The 23,258-nt window shown below is 49.6% G+C and overlaps 1 protein-coding gene across 1 annotated transcript in view; it reads left to right on the top strand.

Moving 5' to 3' along the window:
* The window catches only part of SUCLG1 (succinate-CoA ligase GDP/ADP-forming subunit alpha), a 78,746-nt gene that overhangs the window by 19,964 nt on the left and 35,524 nt on the right, over positions 1-23,258 (top strand). Inside the window, exon 5 of the mRNA XM_088450854.1 lies at positions 1,587-1,644. Within this exon, the coding sequence (XP_088306980.1) occupies positions 1,587-1,644 (58 nt within the window). The remainder of the gene's footprint in view (positions 1-1,586; positions 1,645-23,258) is intronic.

Consider the following 23,258-nt stretch of genomic DNA (forward strand, 5'->3'; position numbering starts at 1 on the left):
CGAGAGGATCCCTTGTCTGTACTCTGTGAGGGCGATTCAACTAAGCGTGCTGTTAATAGCGCCGGGAAGTTGTTCTCGGTGCTATTCCAATCAGCGCGGTTAGGGCGAGTAAAAAAAAAAATGTCTTCTCGCACCCTCCTGAGACTACAAAGTGAAATCCTACTAAAGTGCCGGCCGCGAGGCTGTTTGCCGGCTTAGTGCGACACTAACAGCCTCACTGCCGACACTTTAGTCGGAGAATGCCGGTTCTCACGACATAACACCCAGGTTAAGTTGAGAGAACTGACCTTCTCCGACTTAGGGCCGGACTCAATTAGCGGCGAAATTGTCCGTTTTCGCCTCCGGACAATTTTTCCAATAAAACATTGAAAGCGGCCGATTTTCGCCAAAAAACAGGCAAAAAGTTTTCTGCACCTATGACCAGGAGGAAAAACAACAACAACAAAAACTATTTTTGACTGCAAATGTTCTGATTTCTTTCAGAACCCTTTGGACACGTACCTCAAATTTGCGTGGCGCAGTAATTTCCTGGAAAAAATAAATAGCTTTCTATAATTTTTTTACGTTTTTCTGTATACCCAAATTACCGCCAACCAACGCAATTTAAGTCCCCAATCGTACACTTCTAAAGTAATTTCCGATGTACATCGGCCATTTTTTGGGCTACAGACGCATATTCCTAACTTTTTTGCCTATTTTTTTTTTCACCCCTCCCGTTTTCGCCTGTTTTTTTTGGGCGACAATCGGCCGATTTCGTCTCTCATTGAATACGGCCCTTAAGTTGTTATAGTCGGAATTGAATAGCTCCGAGACCAACTTCCCGGCGCTATCAATGGCCCCCTTTATGACCATTACTTAGGAAGAACGGTTTCCTTGTGATTTGTTAGACTTCATTTGAATTAACAAATATTCACCTCACAAACTCTGAATTTCAAAAAACACTCCACACAATTGTTGTTCATAAATGTAAACAAAAGGTGAGTTAGAGCCAATAAAAAGACCTCCGGAGACCGTGTAAGAAACCTTGCCTAACGCAGAACTCGGGATGAGCGGACATGAACAGATTTTGGCCCCATGTGATAAGGTCCAAGTTTAGAAGAGTGCAGATTGTGCCACTGGATCTGCCTTTAAAAAAAAATCCAGCTTTAAAATTCAAGGCATAATCAGTTGTCCATACTTGGACCCTATTACATTTGTTATAGACTGAAGATTAGTTTTGGAAAGTTTTGTAACACTACCCCTACACACCCATTACTATGTCACATCTGTACTGTACCCTGAGGAGGACATTCCCCCATAAATTGGAAATTGGATGAGATGTAGCTAGATCAGAATAAGGCCCCGTTAGTCGGCATGATAACTTTGCCTACAGGCAGATATACTAACTCCTGGGTTTATGAACACACCTAAAAATGACAACTTGGTTAGATAAATATTGATTATTACATGACGATTGTTTGGGAACCGCATGTTGTCCAATTGCCGACACCTGTGACTTTGTAACCAGAGATGATTTTAGGTTTTATTTTTGTACTCTGTTTCTTGCAATTGAATTTTGTTTGATCTTAATTTCAATATATTTTTAGCCTGGAGAATGTAAGATCGGGATCATGCCAGGCCACATCCATAAGAAAGGGCGCATTGGTAAGTACATAGGCCAATGAGAAATCTTTGATTTCTCTCATTGCTTCTGTCAGATTTTCTTCATATTTATCACGTGTGTGTAAAGTGTAGTGTTTATCCAACATGTTACTGTAGAGCTATCTATGGTTTGGGTGGGTGCATTGTATGGCTCTTTCTAGTGCATCTTAAGACCTCTTTCTCTAGATATCTGCAATAGTGGCTGGGCAGGCTTAGGGCTTATCGACTCAGTGATCGCCAAGCAACATATCAAGTACACAATGTTTAAAGTCCTATTTTGAAAGTGCATCCTGTAACAACAGTTACCACACAGTCTGGGTTTGCCATGGCTGGGAGCATTGTAAGATAACAGCATGAGAAGTCTCATCCATCTCCTACTATTGTCACTGTTAGTCTCTGTGGGTCTTACTTATAGTTGGACGTAAACGCGTTTGTGGCTTCTTTCGCCCACATCTTGAGGTTTTTTTAAAATGTTTTTTTCTTCTTCAGGGTCCATAGGGGGTCCACAGGGTTGACCTTGGGGTATAGGTTGGGAACTAAATCCGGGCACCACGCAGTTAAAGCTTTCAGCTCCCAGGATGCACTGGGTCCACTCTCCGTATAACCCCACACCCAAGCCAGAGGCACCTCAGTTTAAGTTGGTGACCGGCCGGAGTCGGGTCACCGTTAGCGCAGGGGGAACTGATTAGCAGCCCCATAGCTACTTTTTATTTTATTTTTTAACTCTTCAGAGCGGCAGCGTCAGACTGTCCATTGGACGTCCAAGCTGCCGCTCCTACAACCCACCGGCGCCGCAATGCCAGTACAGATCTGGGGATCGCGGCGGGACCCCAAAGTCTGTACTAGCCGGGCTGTGGAGGTATCCCAAGGCTGCAGCCGGATCGCCGGGGATCAGGTAAGTCGTGGGTCGCCGCTTGCGGTGACCCGCGAGTGCATGCAGTCTCCTGCCTCCCGTCTCTGGGGACAGACCGGAGGCGCTAGCAGCGGCGGCGGGCTCCCCCTCTGAGGAGGTATAACCCGTGTGACCACTAGACCACCAGGGAGTTATGCCGGCAGCGGAATTGGCGTCCCGGGAGTTAATTGCTAGCCAGGGTTAATTGACAGCCTTCTCTGTCTAGCGGCTCCTCCCCTCAGCTCAGCGTGCCTTTCCTGCGTGGTCTGGCGTCCCTGAGCTGCTTCCTCCGTGGGCCATGCTTCCTCTGAGGTCTCCAGGCGGCCATTTCCTCTATGGTGCAGCACAGATCTCCTAGGATGACAGTGAGTCCAGTCCCCCAGCGCACCTCACCATTTAGGTCAGTGTACACAGCGCTATAGCCTTCCCATACACTGAATCTGGGCAGTTGAATGTAGCGACATTTGCAGTATATTATATGTGATGTTTATGTATATATATATTTCTGCATTGTATGTAACTTAAGATAGTGCTGACTTTGTGTGCTTTATTCTCTCACCTGTAAGTGTATATCTATCCCATATTTTACAATCTGCCCTAATATAGGTGTACCTTGGGTGGCTCTGAGACCTCACACACACATTTATATATATATATATATATATATATATATAAGAATAATCAAAGCGCAAGTCTTAATTATTTCTCATAAACAGTCCCAATGTAAATTGATTTCTGTGGATCTGTGTGCACTGCCTTATTAGACCGGCATCTTTCCCTCATTCAGAATTCCCCGTATCCAAAGTACAGGTAAATGGATGCTGCAAAATAAACAGAGGGAGCGCCTAATAGTGCATTATCTCCAAAACATTTATTTATTTATATCCAGTACATATAACCACAAGTCTTGAATCACGTACCGGACAATGCGGTCAGACCACCGCAAGTAAAAACAGCTTATACAAATGAAACGAGTCTCCGGGAGCCAGTGAGTGGTAACCTCGGTAGTCTCATACCATGTGGAAAGTAACGCTAGGCCACGCTCCTACGTGTTTTGTCACTAGGACTTCGTCAGAGGGCTGGCCTAGCGTATCCAGAAATCCCCTTATAAGTGAAATGTATCCAATTACTTCCTTAAATAGTTAATTGGCTGTGAACTTTAAAAAACTGCAGATATGACTAGTCTGCTATAACGTTGACTATAGACTATGCAACAAGTGCAGCGTGTGGAAGCACCAATGTCCAGTAATGAAGACTGCGGCTCCCTCTTGTGTACAATCCCGGATCCCTCTGGGTGAATTTCTAGTGTATATCTGTCCCTTTTTTTTTTTACAATCTGCCCTAATACAGGTGTACCTAGGGTGGCTCTGAGACCACACACACACACACACGAACGATGTTTGTCGCATACTGTTGCGTGCTGCACATTGCCATATTTTAGATGGAACTGTGTGTTGCATACGCTGATAATGGGACCCTGCAGCTAATCTTCGCGTCAGTCAGGACCGGTATAGCGCTGCTTGATATGGTTGTTAGTCAGATATGTCTGACCTGGAAATGGAGAAAGATACTGCACCCATTTTTGCTTTCCTGCAAGTCATGTGCTGCAGGTGTGAGTACGGAGGATTTGACTCAGAAAGGATTATTTATGAGGTGCCGGGCCCCTTACAGGATCCCCCTTGGGCGGTTTGTTTCTCAAGACCCTGGCCTCCATTGCGGATCGCCTGGTGGCCCCCGTAGTTGTAACCCACTTGGGGTTGCTTCAACATGCTACCCTTCCCTCTCAGGATATCTCGCAGTTCTTGCAGTTTACTCCTGTGACACAGACTACCGCGTCCTACCGAGGTTTTTCAAATTCCCTCAGGTATCACAACAGTCTGTCATTTCCCTTGCAGGGATTACCACAACAGCCACCCTGGGTGGATGTCGTTTCTAAGAAACACAAGATGGCGTAGTAAAAGCCCTGCGGTTACTTCCCAGTCTGCACCGCTGTCTAACACAGATCGCCAGCCAAGGGTGCACTGGATGATGTATCGGACTCCTATCCCTTTCACAAGAGGGGGAGCCTAAATCAAGTATTTCTACTTCAGGGTCCATAGGGTATCCACAGGATACCTTGAGTATAGGTGTGACGTCAGTCGCTGGGCACCATAGAGTTAAGCTTTTCAGCCTCCCAGGATGCACTAGGGTCCCCCTCCTATACCCCGCCCCCGAGCCAAGGCACCTCAGTTTAGTTTGGTGCCCGGCCGGAGTCGGGTGCACCTGTCGGAGTGGGGGCTAGAAGAGCCCCTGAAGCTTTCTTCAGTGCAGCTGTGGCTGCACATCTGGATGTACAGCATGGACAGTCAGTCCTGACGTCCATGCTGTGTTCCCTACACCCCCGCCGGTACCAGAACGCCGGTACCAGAACGCCGGTACCGATCCGGGGATGCTGGTGAGCATCTGGGGTCACAGCTAGCGGTGACCCCAGATGTTCCGGACCATGGCCGGATCCAAGGGGGACAAAGGTAAGCAGCGGGATCCCGCGGTGGGTCCCTGCTGGTCACATGGTCCTAAGTCCCCAGGCAGGGGGCTCCCTGGGGACTGGCTGCAGCGTGGAGCCAGGCGACCAACCTGTGCTTTCCACTACCCCCTGGGACAGCGGACCGCAGCAGAGCGGTAGCGCTGCGGCGTCCCAGGGGTTAAATGCATGCCAGGGGAGCGCGCCTTCCCTGTCTCACAGCCGGCGCCTCCCCCGCTGCACACAGCCCTCTCTACATGCTGCCAACTGGTCCTGTGGCAGCGCTCCTCCCCCAGGCCAGCCTCCTCTCTGCTCCTCGGCGGCCATCTTCTCCAGAACGCATGGTGAACGCTGCTGGAAGCGCTGGACGGAAGCATCGTGGTCTGGGTCCCCCCGCATACCTCTCCTCCGCTGTGGTCAGGTCTGTGTATGCAGCGCTGTGTCCTACCAGGCCCTGTGTCTGCGTAGTTGAGTGATCAGCGCTGTTAGTGCAGGAATTGATTTTCTTTGCATTGTATGTGACTGTGCTAGCGCTGCTGCCTGTAACTTTTCTCTAAACTGTCAGCTTTATTACTGTCCCTGTTCTTTCTGCTAAGCCCTTGTGGTGCGGTGCTGCAGGGTGGTCTCTCGCCTATTTAAGTTATAATTGGTGAGAGGGGTCACATACTTTGTACCATCATGTCCGAAAGTGATTTTCCCCTCTGGCTACAGTGTACTACGTGTAAAGTACCGTTAGCGGAGGGGGAGGGTAGCGCGGAGGGCCTTTGCCGGCAGTGTTTGTCCATGGCGCGGCCTCTTACGGTTACAGCACCGGTACAGGAGCCGCCCTGGGCTTGTTTCGCTCAGGCGCTTACAGCCTTAGTGGGCCAGTTAGCTCCGCAGCCCGCGTTTACACCGATGGGTTTATCCCAGCAGTCAGTGGTGTCGTCACCCATGCAGGGTTTCCCACGACAATTGGTGGTACCCCACAGTCTCCCTATTTCCCCGCTCCCAGTTTCTCAGGAGCCAGCGTGGGTTAACTCCCTGACGAGTTCTGTACAGCACTTGTCGGATGTGTTACAAGGGGAGTCTGTGATGCGGCCGCATAAACGGCCGGTGGCGTCTCTGTCGGCTCCTTATGAGGATGACGAGGGGACGTCTGATGATGGGGAGATTCTGGATCCTTACGATCAGGAACCTCTCCATACTAAGGACGCTGATGCTAAGTCCAAAGTATATATTCCTGGACTTATTCGGGCGGTCCGCACAGCCTTGGTGATTGAGGACGAAGTTCCCCCAGCGGCTAAATCTAAGTATGCCTTTTTCAAAGATGTGAAGGGCGATGCCACAGTCTTTCCTCTTTCGGGTCAGTTGGTGGACCATTTAGAGGAGGCGTGGAAACAGCCTGGCAAAAGATACCAGCCGCAGAGACGCCTGGCGGTGGCTTATCCGTTCGCGGATAATTATTTTGCAAAGTGGGAATCCCCTCCACAGGTGGATTCTCACATGACCCGTCTTGTCCGTAGTGCCACATTGCCGATGCCATCTATGTCCTCCCTTAAGGATGCTACGGACCGCAAGGTGGAGATCTGCCTGAAGTCCGCTTATTCCCTTGCGGGGGGGGGCAGCACGGCCGGCTATGGCCATTTGCTGGGTTGCCAGAGCGATGGAGCGCTGGGCGGATTCATTAGAGGCTTCTTTTGATTCCGACTGTCCGGCCGAACAGGCGGAGTTGATTGGTAATCTCCGTGATTCAGCCACTTATATCAACGAGGCAGCCCTAGACATTAGTACTCTGGTGTCTAGAATTTCTTCAGCAGCGGTGGCTGCTCATCGCACCTTGTGGCTGCGATCCTGGAAGGCGGACGCAGATTCCAAAAAGGGTCTGGAGGCGTTGCCGTTACCGGAGAAGTTCTCTTCGGTCCGGATCTGGATACGATTGTGGCCACGCTGGCGGCAGCCAAATCGGCTTGTCTCCCGTCGGCCGCTGCTCCTTCTGGTTCTGGACCATCGTCCTTTCGGTCATCTAGGGCCCAGGGCAGGCCCAAACCACAGTCGTTTCCTCGACAGGCTGGCCCTAAGAAATCGGCCAAGCCCCGTAAGCAGGTATGGAGTACCAGACGTCCGGCCCCAAGCCAGATGACAAGCCTGCGGCCTGACGGTCCGGGCCTCCCTTTGGGGGATCCCAGGGTGGGAGGCCGCCTGCTGCAGTTCGCCCAGTGTTGGTCGGCCACTACGACAGACACTTGGGTTCTGGAGGTGGTTTCCCACGGATACGCCCTCTCCTTCCGGCACAGACCCCCGGCTCGATTCTTCACCACGGGTCTACCATCAGACCGGAACAAGGCTACGGAGCTGCGGAAGGTATTGCACACTATGCTCCAGGCTGGAGTTATAGTGCCTGTTCCATTCTCCCAGAGGGGTCAGGGTTTCTATTCAAATTTATTTTTGGTACAGAAACCCAATGGGTCGTATCGTCCGATTCTCAACCTCAAAGCACTCAACAAGTCTTTGCGGGTTCCGAAGTTTCGGATGGAGACCCTACGGTCCATCATTCTGGCGTTGGAACCTGGGGACTACATGGTGTCATTGGACATACAGGATGCTTACCTGCATGTCCCTATTCTTTTGCGCCATCAACAGTTCCTCAGGTTTGCAATCCGCAGCGACCACTTCCAGTTTCGGGCGTTACCTTTTCGCCTGGCGACAGCACCACGTGTTTTCACCAAGGTGATGGCGGTCATGACGACTTCTCTGCGGCTGCAGGGAGTCCGCATGTTGCCGTACTTGGACGACCTGTTATTGGTGGCAGGATCTCCAGAGCTCCTGTTACGCCACTTGGACCTGTCCATTGCACTGCTGCAACGGCACGGCTGGCTAATCAACTGGCAGAAGTCCACTCTAATCCCGGCTCAGAGGATTCTGCATCTTGGAGCCTTATTGGACTCGGGACAGCAAAGGATCTTCGTGACGGAGGACAAGATCTCTGCTTTACAGTCAAGGGTGCGCAGTTGTCTGCACAGCCGCCGGGTGTCCCTACACTCGGCGATGAGGTTACTGGGCTCCATGGTGTCGGTGTTCGACATGGTGGAATACGCCCAGTTTCACTCCAGACCTCTGTAGCACCTGATCCTGTCCAAGTGGAACGGGCTGCCTCAGTCTCTGAAGTCCCAGACGATTGTGATCACCCCGGAGGTTCGCCTGTCCCTTCCGTGGTGGCTACAGACGACCCACCTCAACAAGGGACGTCCGTTCTGGGTTCCAAATTGGGTCCTGTTGACAACGGGCGCCAGTCTTCGGGGCTGGGGAGCAGTTTCGGGTCCACACTTGTTCCAGGGCAGGTGGACGCCGACAGAAGCGGAGCTTCCAATAAATATCTTGGAACTCCGTGCGGTCTTCAATGCTCTCCAGCAGGCACATCGGTTTCTCCAGGGTCACCCGGTGTAGGTCCAGTCGGACAACGCTACCACCGTGGCCTATATAAACAGGCAAGAAGGAACTCGCAGTCGGGCGGCTCTCGTAGAGGTTTCTCGGATCCTGGTTTGGGCGGAGTGCAATCTTCCGGCCATATCAGTGGTCTTCATCCCGGGAGTGCTAAATTGGGAGGCGGACTTTCTAAGTTGCCAGGACGTTCATCCGGGGGAATGGTCCCTGCACCCGGACGTTTTTCAACTGCTGGTGGACAGGTGGGGTCTTCCAGAGATCGACCTCATGGCGTCCCGGCACAACAACAAGTTGCCGGTGTACGGGTCTCGCACAAGAGACGAAGGGGCGTCTCTGGTGGATGCTCTGTCCGTCCGGTGGACGTTCCGGTTCGCATACCTGTTCCCTCCGGTCTCCCTTCTTCCACGGGTAATCCGGAAATTCAAACAGGAAGGAGGGACGCTCCTGTTGATAGCTCCCGCGTGGCCCAGACGGCACTGGTTCTCAGACCTTCAGGGTCTGTCCGTGGACAGTCCTCTGCAGTTGCCGCTACGACCGGATCTTCTGTCTCAGGGTCCTTGTCGTCATCCGGACCTGACTCGGCTGTCTTTGACGGTGTGGCTGTTGAGACGGCCATGCTGAGGTCCCGGGGGTTTTCCAGCTCTGTGGTGCGTACCATGATGCGAGCTCGGAAACCGTCTTCCGCGAGGATATACCATCGCGTGTGGCATACGTTCTTCCAGTGGTGTCGACCGAGAGGTTATGCACCGCGGGAGTTTCGTCTGTCTCGGATTCTCGCCTTCCTGCAAGCGGGACTAGATCATGGGCTTCGTCTTGCTTCTTTGAAGGTACAGGTTTCGGCCCTATCTGTCTGGTTTCACCGTAGGATTGCTACAATCCCGGATGTGCGCACCTTTATGCAAGGTGTTCTCCGCATTCAGCCGCCCTTTGTTCCACCTGTGGTGCCTTGGGATTTGGCTGTGGTCCTGAGGGCTCTCCAAGGACCGCCGTTTGAACCACTGGGCTCAGTGGATCTTAAATGGCTAACAGCTAAGACTGTTTTCCTTCTGGCCATTGCTTCGGCCAGACGTGTTTCTGAGTTAGGGGCTTTTTCTTGTAGACCCCCTTTCTTGGTTTTTCATGGGAACAGGGCAGTGCTCCGCACTCGGCCCGAGTTTCTTCCCAAAGTTGTTTCCCAGTTTCATGTTAACGAGGAAATCGTTGTTCCGGCCTTTAACTCACCGAGTCTTTCCGTGGGTGAGGCCTCTTTGGATGTTGTGCGGGCCTTAAGGACTTATGTTGACCGCACTTCTTCGTTTAGGAAGTCGGACGCTTTGTTTGTCCTCTATGGCTTCCGTAAAAAGGGTTGGCCTGCTTCAAAGCAAACTTTGGCAGCCTGGATCCGTATGGCTTTCTGAAGCTTCTCTTCATGAAGGCCTACCGGTCCCTCCTTCTCTGAAGGCTCATTCCACTAGGTCTGTGGGTCCTTCGTGGGCAGCTCGACGTGGTGCCTCGGCAGTTCAGATCTGCAAGGCTGCTACGTGGTCCTCTGTCCATACCTTCGTGAGGTATTACAGGTTTGACACCTTTGCCTCTCAGGATGCTTCCTTCGGGCGGCGGATTCTCCTTTCTGCACAGGAGCGTCCCCACCCTTAAAGGATACTGCTTTGGGACATCCCCAAGGTATCCTGTGGATACCCTATGGACCCTGAAGTAGAAAATATGAGATATGGTAAGAACTTACCCTTGTTATCTCTATTTCTACGAAGTCCATAGGGTTCCACAGGACTCCCGCCCTGTCGCACCTGTGCTGCAGATGGGCTTTGCTCTGGTCATCGGTTTTCCGTCTCCCTCTGGTGAGAATGTGATTCTTGTATGTGTCCAGATCTTTTTTTCTCTCTCTTCCTTCTCCTCCTCCGGCCTTTGGCTTGATAACTAACTGAGGTGCCTTGGCTCGGGGGCGGGGTATAGGAGGGGGACCCTAGTGCATCCTAGGAGGCTGAAAAGCTTAACTCTATGGTGCCCAGCGACTGACGTCACACCTATACCCAAGGTATCCTGTGGAACCCTATGGACTTCGTAGAAATAGAGATAACAAGGGTAAGTTCTTACCATATCTCATATTTTTTATCCCTGCTTTGGTGCTGGAGGTCATGTCCATCCTGGTTATAGAGGATGTTGAACCTGCACCTAAATTAAATCACCCTCAGTTTGAGCATTAAAGTGTCTTCGGCTGTTTTCCCCCTCTCTGACCAGCGGGTGGATCACATGGCCGGGGTCTGACAATCGCCAGATAAGAGTTATCACAAGAGCGTTTGGCCTCATGTTTCCCATTCCCTGGGGGTCATTGCGGGTAATAGGTATCACCTCCTGGGGTGGATTCTCATGTTACTCATCTAATTAAGAGCGCTACTACGCCTCCCATCCCTGCTCTGACAGATTCTACAGGATACGCAGGTGGTAACTTTGCCTGAAATCAATATACTCTTTCAGGGACTGTTGCCCGTCCAACCATGGCTATTGCATGGGTGGCTAATGCTATTGAGTGCTGGGCTGATGCATTTGTAGACCTTTTTCCCTCATTAACTTCTCATTAACTTCTTTGCTGCTCACATTCAAAATGCAGTTTCATATGTTGGAGTAACTACATTGGATGCCAGTCTCCTAACTTTCAGGGTTTCGGCTGCGACTGTATCCACCACCATACCCTATGGCTGCGCTCATGGAAGTTAGAGGTGGACTCCAACATAGGCCTTGACATGGATTGCCCTATATTGGGGAGATCTTGTTTTGGTCCTGACCTTGACAAGATTGTAGCATCGTGGACAGTATCGCAAACAGCAAATTTACACCTTCTGCTAATTCCACTACAAGGCCTCGGACTAAATCTGTTAAGTCTTTTTGTCCTCGGGGAAAGCCTAAAGGCCAGTCCTTTCCTAGGCTGTCGGCCTCCATGAGGGCCACCATACCCAGAACCAAGCAGACCTGGAACTCCAGACGCCCTGCTTCTAAACCTGATAAACCTTCAACCTGATGGGACAGGCCTTCATCTGGGCCTTCAACTGGGGGATCCCAGAGTGAGATACCGACTTTTTCAGTTCGCCAAGTGCTGGTGTCAAGTCACCACGGATGCTTGGGTAAGAGATGGGGTCTCTCACGGGTACGCCCTCTCATTGCTCAAACGACCTCCCCACATGTTTTGCTACACAGGCCCTTCTTCAGACCCGAACAAGGTCTTACAAATCCAGAAAGCTATACAGTCCTTGCGGTAAGCAGGGATAATTATGCCAGCCCCACTCTCTCAACGAGGGATTGGTTATTCTACTTTCTTTCTGGTGCAGAATCCGAATGGTCCTCATTGGCCTATCCTCGATCTCAAATCCCTGAACCAGTTCCTAAAGGTGGCTAGGCTCAGGAGGGAACCCCTCCGCTCCATCATCCGAGCTATGGAACCTGGGGACTTTGTAACGCTGAATATTCAGGACGCTTACCTACAGGTACCTATGGAGCCCTCTCATCAGCGTTAGCTCAGGTTTGCTGTGCCACAGCAACACTTCCAATTTTCGGGCTCTGCCCTTTGGACTGTCCAGAGCCTCACCGGGGTTTACCAAATTCATGGCTTTTATGACAGTTCACCTGTTCAGGGTATCCGACTGCTCCAGTATCTGGACGGCTTCCTGCTCTTAGCAGGATCACCAAGGTACTTTAAAGCCATTTCAAGTTAACCATTGCTTTCCGTCACAAGCAAAAATGGTTAATCAACTGGGAAAAAAGTCCTCCCTGAATCCCTCACAGGATATGATTCATCTGGGAGCCCTGCTGGATTCTCAGATTCGGAGAATCTTTCTGACATCAGACAAGATCTCCACTCTTCAGCTACGAGTGTGCGGATGTCTCCACAGTCGACAAGTGTCATTACACTCTGTAATGCAAGTTCTGGAATCCAGGGTTTCTACCTTCGGAAGGGTGGATTATACTCAGTTCCGTTCCAGCCCTTTGTAAAAACTGATCCTCTCCAGATAGAACGGGTTTCTCCATCAGATCACTGTTCAGACGATGATGCTCTCGCCGGAGGTGCGTCTGTCTTTATCTGGGTGGCTATGGCTATCTCATCTAGGGTAATCCTTACATCGGACTCTAGTCTCTGGGGGGCACTGACCGGTCCGCACTCCTTTCGGGGCAGTTGGATGTCTGTCGATTCCGCCCTGCTAATCAACTTATTGAAACTTGAAGCTGTCTTGGGCCCTCGCTCTGGCCTAACACATACATCACGGTAAACCTGTAAAGTTTCAGTCCGACAATGTCACAAGAGTGGCTTACATCTAGGAGACACTCGTAGTTGGGCTGCAATAACCGGAATGTCACACATTCTGACATAGTCCAAGGGTCTCCTTCCGGCCATCTCTGCAGTGTTCATTCCAGGATTTCTCCGTTGGGAAACGGACTTCTTCAGCCGTCACGACATGCATCCCGGGAACTCGTCTCTTCTCCATGAGAGGTTTCATCTCCTAGTGAGCAGAGGGGGCCTCCCCAGAGGTGGTCCTCATGGCCTCCTGACCCTATCACACACTGCCGGTATTAGAGTCCAGAACTAGAGGTACTGAAGCACCCTTCGTCAGTGAAGTGGGCCTTCCACTTTGTCTGTTTCCTCCGGTCTCCCTTCTTCCTCAAGGTCTTCAGAAGTTCAATCGGGACGGAGGTACTGTCTTGCTGGTGGTTCCAGACTGACCCAGACGTTTCTGGTACTTAGATTTTCGGAGTATCTCCATCGACACTCCGTTCCTGCTGCCTCAATATCCGGACCTGTTGTCTCAGGGTCCTTGCCTTTCCCTGGACCTGGGTCCTTTGTCTTTGACTGCGTCCCTACTGTGGTCCTAAGACTTCTCTGGCTCTGTCATCATCGGGATGTTTAGTGCGCGTAGGCCAGCTTTTGCTGGGATCTACCACAGAATGTGGCATGCATAATTCTTGTGGTATCGTACCTGTAGCTACGATCCTCCGGTGTTTAGAATTTCCAGAAGTTCTGGCATGCCTTCCAGCTGGCTTGGGGTCTAGCCCTACGCCTGGCCTTCCTGAAAGTGCGGGTCTCTACACTGACGGTATGGTTCGGATGTGGAATTGCTCCACTCTCTGGTATCCAGACCCTCATTCAGGATGTTTTCTAAATTGTACCTCCCTTAATCCCCCTTAGGGGCTCCTTGGGATTTGACAGTGGTTCTTCGTGCCCTCCTGGGGCCTCCATTTGAACCACTAGTTTTGATAGCCCTTACCTGGTTTATGGCTTAGACTCTCTTTCTTATGGCGTTTGCATCTACCAGGAGAGTGTCGGAATTGGGAGCGTTCTCATGTGGCTCCCTCTTCTGGATATTTCACCAAGACAGGATTGTGTGTCGCACTTGCCCTGTGTTTCTTCCTAATGTGGTTTTTAAGGTCCATATTATTCAGGAACTTATTGTACAGACGTTTCAGTCTCCAGTCCTCTCAGCTGAGATGGCCTCATTGACTGTGGTCTGGCCTCTCTGGATTTCTGTGGTCCGTTCAAGTTCCTTCAGGGAATCAGACTCCTTATTTGTGGTCTATGGATTTCACAGGAAAGGATGGCCGGCCGATAAACAGACATTGGATAGATGGCTTCGTATGTCTATTTCAGGGGCCTGCACATTGGAAGGCCTTTCTCTTTCTGTTGATGCTTATTCTACTCTGGCTGTGGGCCTGTCGTGGGGGGCTCGCTGTGGCGCCTCGGCTGTCCTGCCTTGCAAGGTGGTCACATGGTTTTCTGTCCACACCTTTCTAAAGTTCTTTGCATTGGATTCCTTTGCCTCTCAGGATGCTTTCTTTGGGCGACGGATTCTCCTCTCATCTTAGGAGTGTAACCACCCTTATAAGGACTGTTTTGGGACATCCCCATGGTCAACCCTCTGAACCCCTATGGACTGTGAAGAAGAAAATGAGAGAGATGGTAAGAACTTACCCTCATTATCTCTTTCTTCGAAGTCCATAGGGTCCACAGGGCACCCGCCCTGACGCACCCGGCTTCATATGGGCTGTGTTACTGGTCACCGGTTTCCCGTCTCCTTCTCTGTGAGTATGGTTCTTGAGTGTTCCAGTCTTCTCTCTCTCTTTCCTCCTCCGGCTTTTGGCTACTTACAAACTGAGGTGCCTCTGGCTTGGGGGCGGGGTTAAAGGGAGAGTGGACCCAGTGCATACTGGTTGCTGAAAGCTTTAACTGCGTGGTGCCCGGATTTGGTTCCCAACCTATACCCCAAGGTCAACCCTGTGGACTTCGAAGAAAGAGAGATAACAAGGGTAAGTTCTTACCATATCTCTTTTTTTTTTTGGTGCTCATGCGCGTCTTTTTCAGCCACTAACGTGACTTGCAAATAGGAACTGGAATGTGCGTGTAGAAATGGCTATAGTACAGTAAGGACGTGGTGTTTGCATGTAATTGCGAGTTGCAGCCAAACAATGCTGTAAATACGGTTGTTGGTAGTTATCTGACCTGCAGGTGCTATTGTCATGGTGTAAATTGCACGCTGATAACGAGTTTGATCGGTCGCAAACATTGAAAACACATCCATGGGGGGGTATTCAAACCCCGCGGCTAATTTTCGCGCTGGAGCTATTTAATTAACAGGGATTACCACAAGCGCGAGTCCCCGCAGTCGGACTATACCTCGCAGCTCCGTGAGCTGCCAGCTAAAGTCCACGTAAAAAAAACACCAAATCGGCCTCACACACGAGAAAAAATAAAACCATTGATTCCGCAGTTTTCGCGGAATCAGTGTTTTTTTGGTGCAGGAAAAAGCCTATTTAATTGAATAGCCTTTCCCCGCACCGCTGGGATTTAGGCCGGCAATTAGTCTTCGTTTACCCCATGGCTGATTGTACCCCCCCATGTATGCAAAACCTGTAAAAGTGCTGTAATTGTGTTTTAAAAGTCACCTTACATTGCAGTGCATGCTCGTAATACGTTTTTTGTTTCTAAATCCTAAAATATCCTCTACCAATTCTACTTGAATAATGCATAATTTGTATACATGAGAAGTTGTGGAATAATTTGAGTTCATACTCGCAGATGTTAAGACATCTGTGTATATTGTTTGTCTTTCCTGTATATTGCACTTACACTCATTTCTATATACTCATTTCTGTATATGTTGAAACATGCTGACAAAAGAACTCTCTATCATTGATAGAGAGTTGATTATTTTTCTTCCCATTGTACTGTCTGAATAATATTTGTGAGTTTTCTTGTAATTTACCTGTATGACGCTACGGCCACCTGGTAGCGCCATAGAAAACATGATGATAATGTTACTGACATTATTTGGGTAAACAAAATTGTTCACTATGGGCCTGATTCAGCAAAGATCGCTATTGCTAATGATGGCAATCGCAATGCCTTACGCAATCTAACATAAGGACGTCCACCTTACCTTACACACATCCCTAATACTTAGCAAGACTGCAAAACCATCGGTAACATCGAGTACCATCGCAGCCTCACGCACACTTGCACACGGTCTGACCTTACTCAGGAATTGCTAACCTCATCGCACACAGTGAGAGTCCAAGCTGCGTATGGCATCGCAGTGGCTAATTTATGCACGCCACTGTAACGGCGTTCTAACGCCCTGGCACACCTGCATTTTGCTGACCACCCCCAAACACTCCTTCCTGTCAATCACTGTGCGATGGGTCTGCGTAGTCACTGCAATCGCAGTCCTAATCGCAGTGGAGTGTTGGCACACTGCGATGCATGCACAGAACGCAACAATCAGCCAATTGCGTGCGTAAATCCCAATAGCGAGCCTTTCTGAATCAGGCCCTATATATCATATGGTTCATTTTTGTGTAATCATTGCACTGTGATTAAAGTCTAGCAATTAGCTTGACAGCTCAAAATATTTTCACATCTATATATGAAGCCTGCTTACATTTTGCATTGGAAATATGGAGGTGTCAATGTGTAAAATGTGTAAAATAAGTGCTTCTTACCTCTCTGTCTGTTATTTACCCAGTATGTATTACTGTCTTGTTTCCAATTGTAAAGTGTATTGAAATATGCTGGCATTATATAAATAAATGATGGTAGTACCGTATGTAATGGAATAATGAAATCTATCCGGGATTGCTCTAGAGCAGCTAGTAGAGACTGGAATTGCATATTTTTTATTACAATTGTTTTAATATACATTTATTATTGTTGATAGAAATAATAATACTAATAATAATAACAAAAAATAAAATAGTATTATTAAAATAATAAAATTTCTACTTCAGGGTCCATAGGGGGTCCACAGGGTTGACCTTGGGGGTATAGGTTGGGAACCAAATCCGGGCACCACGCAGTTAAAGCTTTTAGCTCCCAGGATGCACTTGGGTCCACTCTCCCTATAACCCCGCCCCCCAGCCAGAGGCACCTCAGTTTAAGTTGGTGCCCGGCCGGAGTCGGGTCACCGTTAGTGCAGTGGGGAGCTGATTAGCAGCCCCTAAGCTTAAAATTTATTTTAAAAAAGAGTTTTATTATTTTTTTCTACTCTTCAGAGCGGCAGCGTCAGACTGTCCAATGGACGTCTAAGCTGCCACTCCTACACCCCGCCGGTGCTGCGACGCCAGTACAGATCTGGGGATCGCAGCGGGACCCCAGAGTCTGTACTAGCCGGACTCTGGAGGAATCCCTAGGCTGCTGCCGGATCGACGGGGACAGGTAAGTCGCGTGGTCACCGCTTGCGGTGATCCACGTGTGTATGCAGCCTTATGCCTTCGGTCTCTGGGGACAGACCGGAGGCGCTAGCGGTGGCGGCAGGCTCCCCCTCCATGGAGGCATACCCCGCGTGTCCACTAGCCCACCAGGGATTATAGCGGCAGCGGGAGCCAGCATCCCGGGGGGTTAATTGCTAGCCAAGGGAGCCTTCCCTGTCTAGCGGCTCCTCCCCTCAGCTCAGCGCGCCTTTCAACATGCAGTCTGGCGTCGCTGAGCTGCTTCCTCCGCGGGCCACGCTTCTTCTGAGGTCTCCAGCGGCCATTATCTCTCGGTGGTGCTGCAGAACTCCTAGGATGACAGTGAGCCCAGTCCCCCTGCGTACCTGGCCATTTTGGGTGAGTGTACACAGCACTATAGCCTTCCCAGACACTGAATCTGGGCAGTTGAATGTAGCGGCATTGTGCAGTATATTATATGTCATGCAAATGTATGTATATATATTTTTCTGCATTGTATGTGACATGCTAGTGCTGACTGTCTGCTTTTTCTCTCACCTGTCAGTGTATATCTATCCCTTTTCTTTATCTGCCCTAATACAGGTGTACCTGGGGTGGTTCTGAGACCTCACATATATATACTTGTTAATATTTGTGAGGTTTGTCACATACTGTTGCGTGCTGCACGTTGCCATATTTTAGATGGAACTGTGAGTTGCATACGCTGATAATGGGTCCCTGCAGCTAATCTTCGCGTCAGTCAGGACCGGTATGGCGCTGCTTAATATTTCCGTCAAGATAGTCAAATATATCTGACCAGGAGATTGCGCACGATACTGCACCCATTATTGCTATCCTGCAAGCCATGTGCTGCAGGTACTAGTGCGGAGGATTTGACTCAGAAAGGTTTTGTATGCGGCACCATCTGGTGCCGGGCCCCTTGCACGACCCCTTTGGGCGGTTTATTTCTCAGGATCCTCTCCTTTGAGGATCGCCGGGCGGGCCCCATTGTCGTAACTCGCTTGTGGTTACTTCACCATACTGCCCTTTTCAACTCGGGGTATCTCGCAATTTCTTGCACTTTACCCCTGTGTCGCAGACTATCGCTCCCTGCCGGGGTTTTTCACAGTACATGAATTACCTCCGGTACCGCATCGGTCTGTCATTCCCCTTACAGGGATTACCACAGCGGTTACCCTGGTGGATGTCGTTTTCTACGAAATACTAAATGGCGTGATATACGTCCTGTGGTTACTTCCCAGTGGCTCTGCCGTGAACTGGAGGGTGTATTCGGCTCTTTCCCCCTCACATGGGGGGAGCCGATTTCAAGTATTATTATTCCTGCTTTGGGGCTGGTAGCCAGGTTCATTCTGGAGCTAGAGAATGTCGATCCTGCACCTGTATCATACATTCCTCGTTTCTGCCCAGCGGGTGGATCTCATGGCGGGAGTCTGGCTGTCTCCAGATACGAGGGATCACAAAGGCCTCCTGTTTCCCATTCCCTGAGGGTCCTCACAAGTAATAGATATCTCCTTCTGGGGTGGATTTGTATGTTAATCGTCGGGTTGCAGGCATTAATATGGTAGGTGGTAACTTTACCTGAAATCAATGTACTCGTTTTCAGGGCCTGTTGCCCGTCCTACCATGGCCATCGCATGGTTGGTTAATACTGTTGCATACTGGGCTGATGCATTTGTAACGTTTTTCCCCTTCAACACGTCTGGGATTCAAATGTTTTTTGCCGCTCACTTAAAATATGCAGTTGTCATATGTAGGATTACCTACATTGGATGCCGGTCTTCCAACTTTCAGGGTTTCGGCTGCGTCTGTATCCGCCGCAATACCCTATGGCTACGTTATGGGAAAGCAGAGGTGCAGTCTCCTACCATGGGGAAGATCTTGTTTAGTCCGGCCTTGACAAGATTGTTGCATCATTGGCAGTATCACTAATGGAGAGATGCCGTCTTTAGCTACTCCCACTACATTCGGACTAACTCTGTTAAGTCTTTTTGTCCTCAGGGTCAGCCTAAAGGCCTGTTTTTTCCTAGGCTGTTGGCCTCCACGGGGGCCACCATATCTAGTACCGAGCTGTCCTGGACTTCTGGACGGCCCTGCTTCTACGCCGGAGGATAAACTTTCAGCCTGACGGGGCAGGTCTACATCTGGGGGATTCCAGAGTGAGATACTGATTCTTAACGGCCTCTCATTTCTCAGGCGGCCTCCTCACAGGCGTTGTTACACGGGCCCTTCTTCCGATCAGGGCCTTACAAACCCAGAAAGCTATACAGCCTTTGCGGTAAGCAGAGCTATTTCGGCCAGCCTCACTATCTCAGCGAGGGACTGGTTGTTCTTTTTTCTTTCTGAGGCAGTGACTGGTCCTTCATTTGCCTATACTCTGTCTCAAATCCCTGAATCAGATTCCAAGGGTGTCTGGACTCAGGTGGAATCCTTCTTGCTCCATCATCCGACGTTTGGAGCCTGGGGACTTTATGGTTTATCTGAGTATTCAGGATACGTACCTACGGGTACATACAGAGCCTTCTCATCAGCAGGGGTTCAGGTTTGCTGTGCCACAGCAAAACTTGCAAGTTTCGGGCTCTGCCTTTTGGGACTGTCCTTAACTCCACCGGGGTTTACCAGCTTTACGGATTTTCTGACGGTTCACCTGTTCAGTGTATCCGAATGCTCCTTTCTCTGGACGTCCTCCTGCTTTTAGCAGGATCACCGAGGTACTTTACCGCCGGGTCAGGATAACCGTGGCTTTTTCTCTGCAGAGATAATTAGTCACCGGAGAAAAAGTCCTCCCTGCATCCCTCACAGAGTATTCTTCATCTGGGAGCACTGCTGGATTCTCAGGAATCTGAGAATTTTTCTGGCGTAAGACAAGCTCTCCGCTCTTCAACTTGGAGTGTGCGGATGTCTACGCGGTCGACATATGTCATTACTCTTGGTGATACGCGGTCTCCCAGAGTGTCTACTTTTTGGGAGGGGGGAATGTGATCAGTTCCATTCCAGGCCTTGCCATAATTGACTCTTCTCCAGATGGATCGAGTTTTTTCCATCGGATCGCTGTTCGGACGATGATGCTCTCTCCGGAGGCGAGTCGGTCTCTGTCCAGGTGGCTATGGCCATCTCGTCCAGGGTGTTCTTTGCTGCAGACAGTGTCTGGTCCGCATTCATATCGGGGTAGCTGGACGTCTGTCGCTTCCGCCCTGCCACTTGTTGGAACTTTCGGCTGTCTTGGGCCTTCACTCTGGCCTAACCCTTATGTCACGGTAAACCTGCATAGGTTCAGTCCAACAGTGTCACAACAGTGGCTTCCATCTAGGCAACACTGGTAGTTCGGTGGCAATGACAGGAATGTCATACATTCTGACATAGTCCAAGGGTCTTCTCCTGGCCAACTCTGCAGTGTTCATTCCGGGAGCTCTCCATTGGGAAGCGGGCTTCCTCAGCCATCACGACGTGCATCCCGGGGACTAGTCTCTTCTCCAAGAGAGGTTTCAACTCCTGGTCAGCAGAGGGGGCCTCCCTGAGGTGATTGGTCCTCATGGCCTTCTGACTCTATCACACACTACCGGTGTTACAGTCCAGCTCTAGCTTCACTATCTGGACCTGTTGTCTCAGGGTCCTTGTTTTTCCCTGGACCTGGATCGTTTGTCTATGACTGCGCCCCTGCTGTGGTCCTAGGGCTTCCCTGGCTCTGTCTTCATTGAGATGTTTAGAGCAGACAGGCCAGACTTTGCTGGGATCTGCCACAGACTGTGGCATACGTAATTCTTACGGTATCGTACCTGTCGATATGATCCTCCGGTGTCCAGGATTTCCAGATATTCTGGCATTCCTGCCGGCTGGCTTGGGTTTCACCCTCGGCCTGGCCTTCCTGACAGTGCGGATCTCTACACTGTCGGTATGGTTAAGATATGGAATTGCTCCACTCTGGTATCCAGTTCATCCTTTGGTGTGTTTTCTGGCTTATGCCTCCATTTGTCCTCCCTAGGGACTCCTTGGGAGTTAGTAGTGGTTCTTCGTTCCCTCCGGGGACAGTCGATGGAACCGCTGGTTGTGATAGCCATTACATGGTCTATTGCTTAGGCTCTCTCTCTTTCTCTCAGGGTGTTTATATTAACCAGGAGAGTGTCTGACTTGGGAGCGTTCTCATGTTGCTCCCTCTTCTGGAGGGCATCATGTCAGGGTGTGAGTTGCTCTCGCCCTGTGTTTCTTCTTAATATGGTTTTTAGGTTCCATATTATTCTGGAACTTATGGTACAGCCATTCAGCCCCCAGTCCTCTCGGCTGGTGTGGCCTCATTGACTGTGGTCCGGTCTCTTTGGATTTATGTGATCCGTTCAAGCTCCTTACGGAAATCGGACTCCTTATTGGTGGTCTGAGATTTCTAGTTTTCACAGGAAAGGATGGCCGGCCTACAACTAAATGTTGGCTGGATGGCCTCGTATGTCTTCCTCAGGGGCTTACCCAGGGGTAGGCCTTTCTGTTGTTGATGCTTGTTTTTTTTCTCGGGCCATGTAACCCTTGTGGGCGGCTCGTTATGGCGCCTCGGCTGTTTTGCCTTACTAGGTGTCCACGTGGTCTTCTGTCCATACCTTTTTAAGGTTCTAGGCATTGGTTTCCTTTGCCTCTAAGGATGCTTCCTTTTTGGCGACGGATTCTCCTCTCAGCACAGGAGCGTCCCCACCCTTGGTTGAACTGCTTTGGGACATCCCCAAGTTCAACCCTGTGGACCCCCTATGGACCCTGAAGTAGAAAGCAAGAGATATGGTAAGAACTTACATTTGTTATCTCTGTTTCTACGAAGTCCATAGGGTCCACAGGGCGCCCGCCCTGACGCACCTGGCTTCATATGGGCTCTGTTACTGGTCACCGGTTTCCCGTCTCCTTTTCTGTGAGTATGGTTCTAGCGTGTTCCAGTTTTCTCTCTCTTTTTCTCTCCTCCTCCTCCAGCCTTTGGCTACTTACAAACTGAGGTGCTTCTGGCTGGGGGGGCAGGGTTATAGGGAGAGTGGACCCAAGTGCATCCTGGGAGCTAAAAGCTTTAACTGCGTGGTGCCCGGATTTGGTTCCCAACCTATACCCCCAAGGTCAAACCTGTGGACCCTATGGACTTCGTAGAAACAGAGATAACAAAGGTAAGTTCTTACCATATCTCTTGTTATAATTTCTATTTAATTTTGTTATTTTATTACAATTTTATTTTAGATTTTATTATAAATAATACTAATAATAAAATCGAAAATAAAATAATAATAAAATAACAAAAACTTAAATAGAAATTATATTTAATTATTTTATATTTTAATATTGCTATTTTATTTTTTGTTATTATTATTTGACATATTATTATTGTGGTGGTGGTGTTATTATGTAAGGTGCTACAGTGCCCCACTGCTCAGACAGCAGGTTAAACACTAGAAACACTACATACATAAAACAAGGGCCGTATGAAATTAAATGCACGAAGCTCCCCTGTTAGCCTGTACTATTTCGGGAAAGGAGGGGGGGGGGTGCGTGCAGTGATCTTTCGCCCCGTAATCTGATTAATAGGAGAGGACCTGTGTCAAAAGTTTGCTTTAACAGATCTTCCCACAACTTATATATAATTATATATAGAATATTATAACTTGCCTTAGGACAGAAGAAGAAGAATGGCTTTCCTGCAGGAATGAAATATACGTAGAGCGGAAACGACCATGCTGTATTTATAGTCTCCAGAGAACATCTCTAAAGGCACCTAGGTTTATCATCAGAGACTAAAGTCCTTTTTACGAGGAGTTATTGTGTCCTTGCGGGAGCCATCTACTCTTCCTCCCGTTTTTATTCTGCAGCACAAAGGGGATAAACAAGAGTGATTGTCGTCATTTAGGGAGTGCGGTATTTATTTCGCAGCTGTACGCGGTTTGCCATACCTGGCACCTCAGCCATGCATTATCCCCATTATATATTTCATCACTCAACACCAGCCCACACAGCGACAAGAGAAGTGAGAATGTACGCAGAAGTCGAGATGGGCTCTCGGGCTGGTACTCTGTATTACCGGGCCGCTCGTTCGTCTGGAGGCTCAGCACAGCACGGTGTCATATGCTTGCATTGCGGTAGTTAAAA

This window comes from Taudactylus pleione, unplaced genomic scaffold, assembly GCF_031769625.1.
Source record: "Taudactylus pleione unplaced genomic scaffold, aTauple2 ptg000531l, whole genome shotgun sequence".
Lineage (NCBI taxonomy): Eukaryota > Metazoa > Chordata > Amphibia > Anura > Myobatrachidae > Taudactylus > Taudactylus pleione.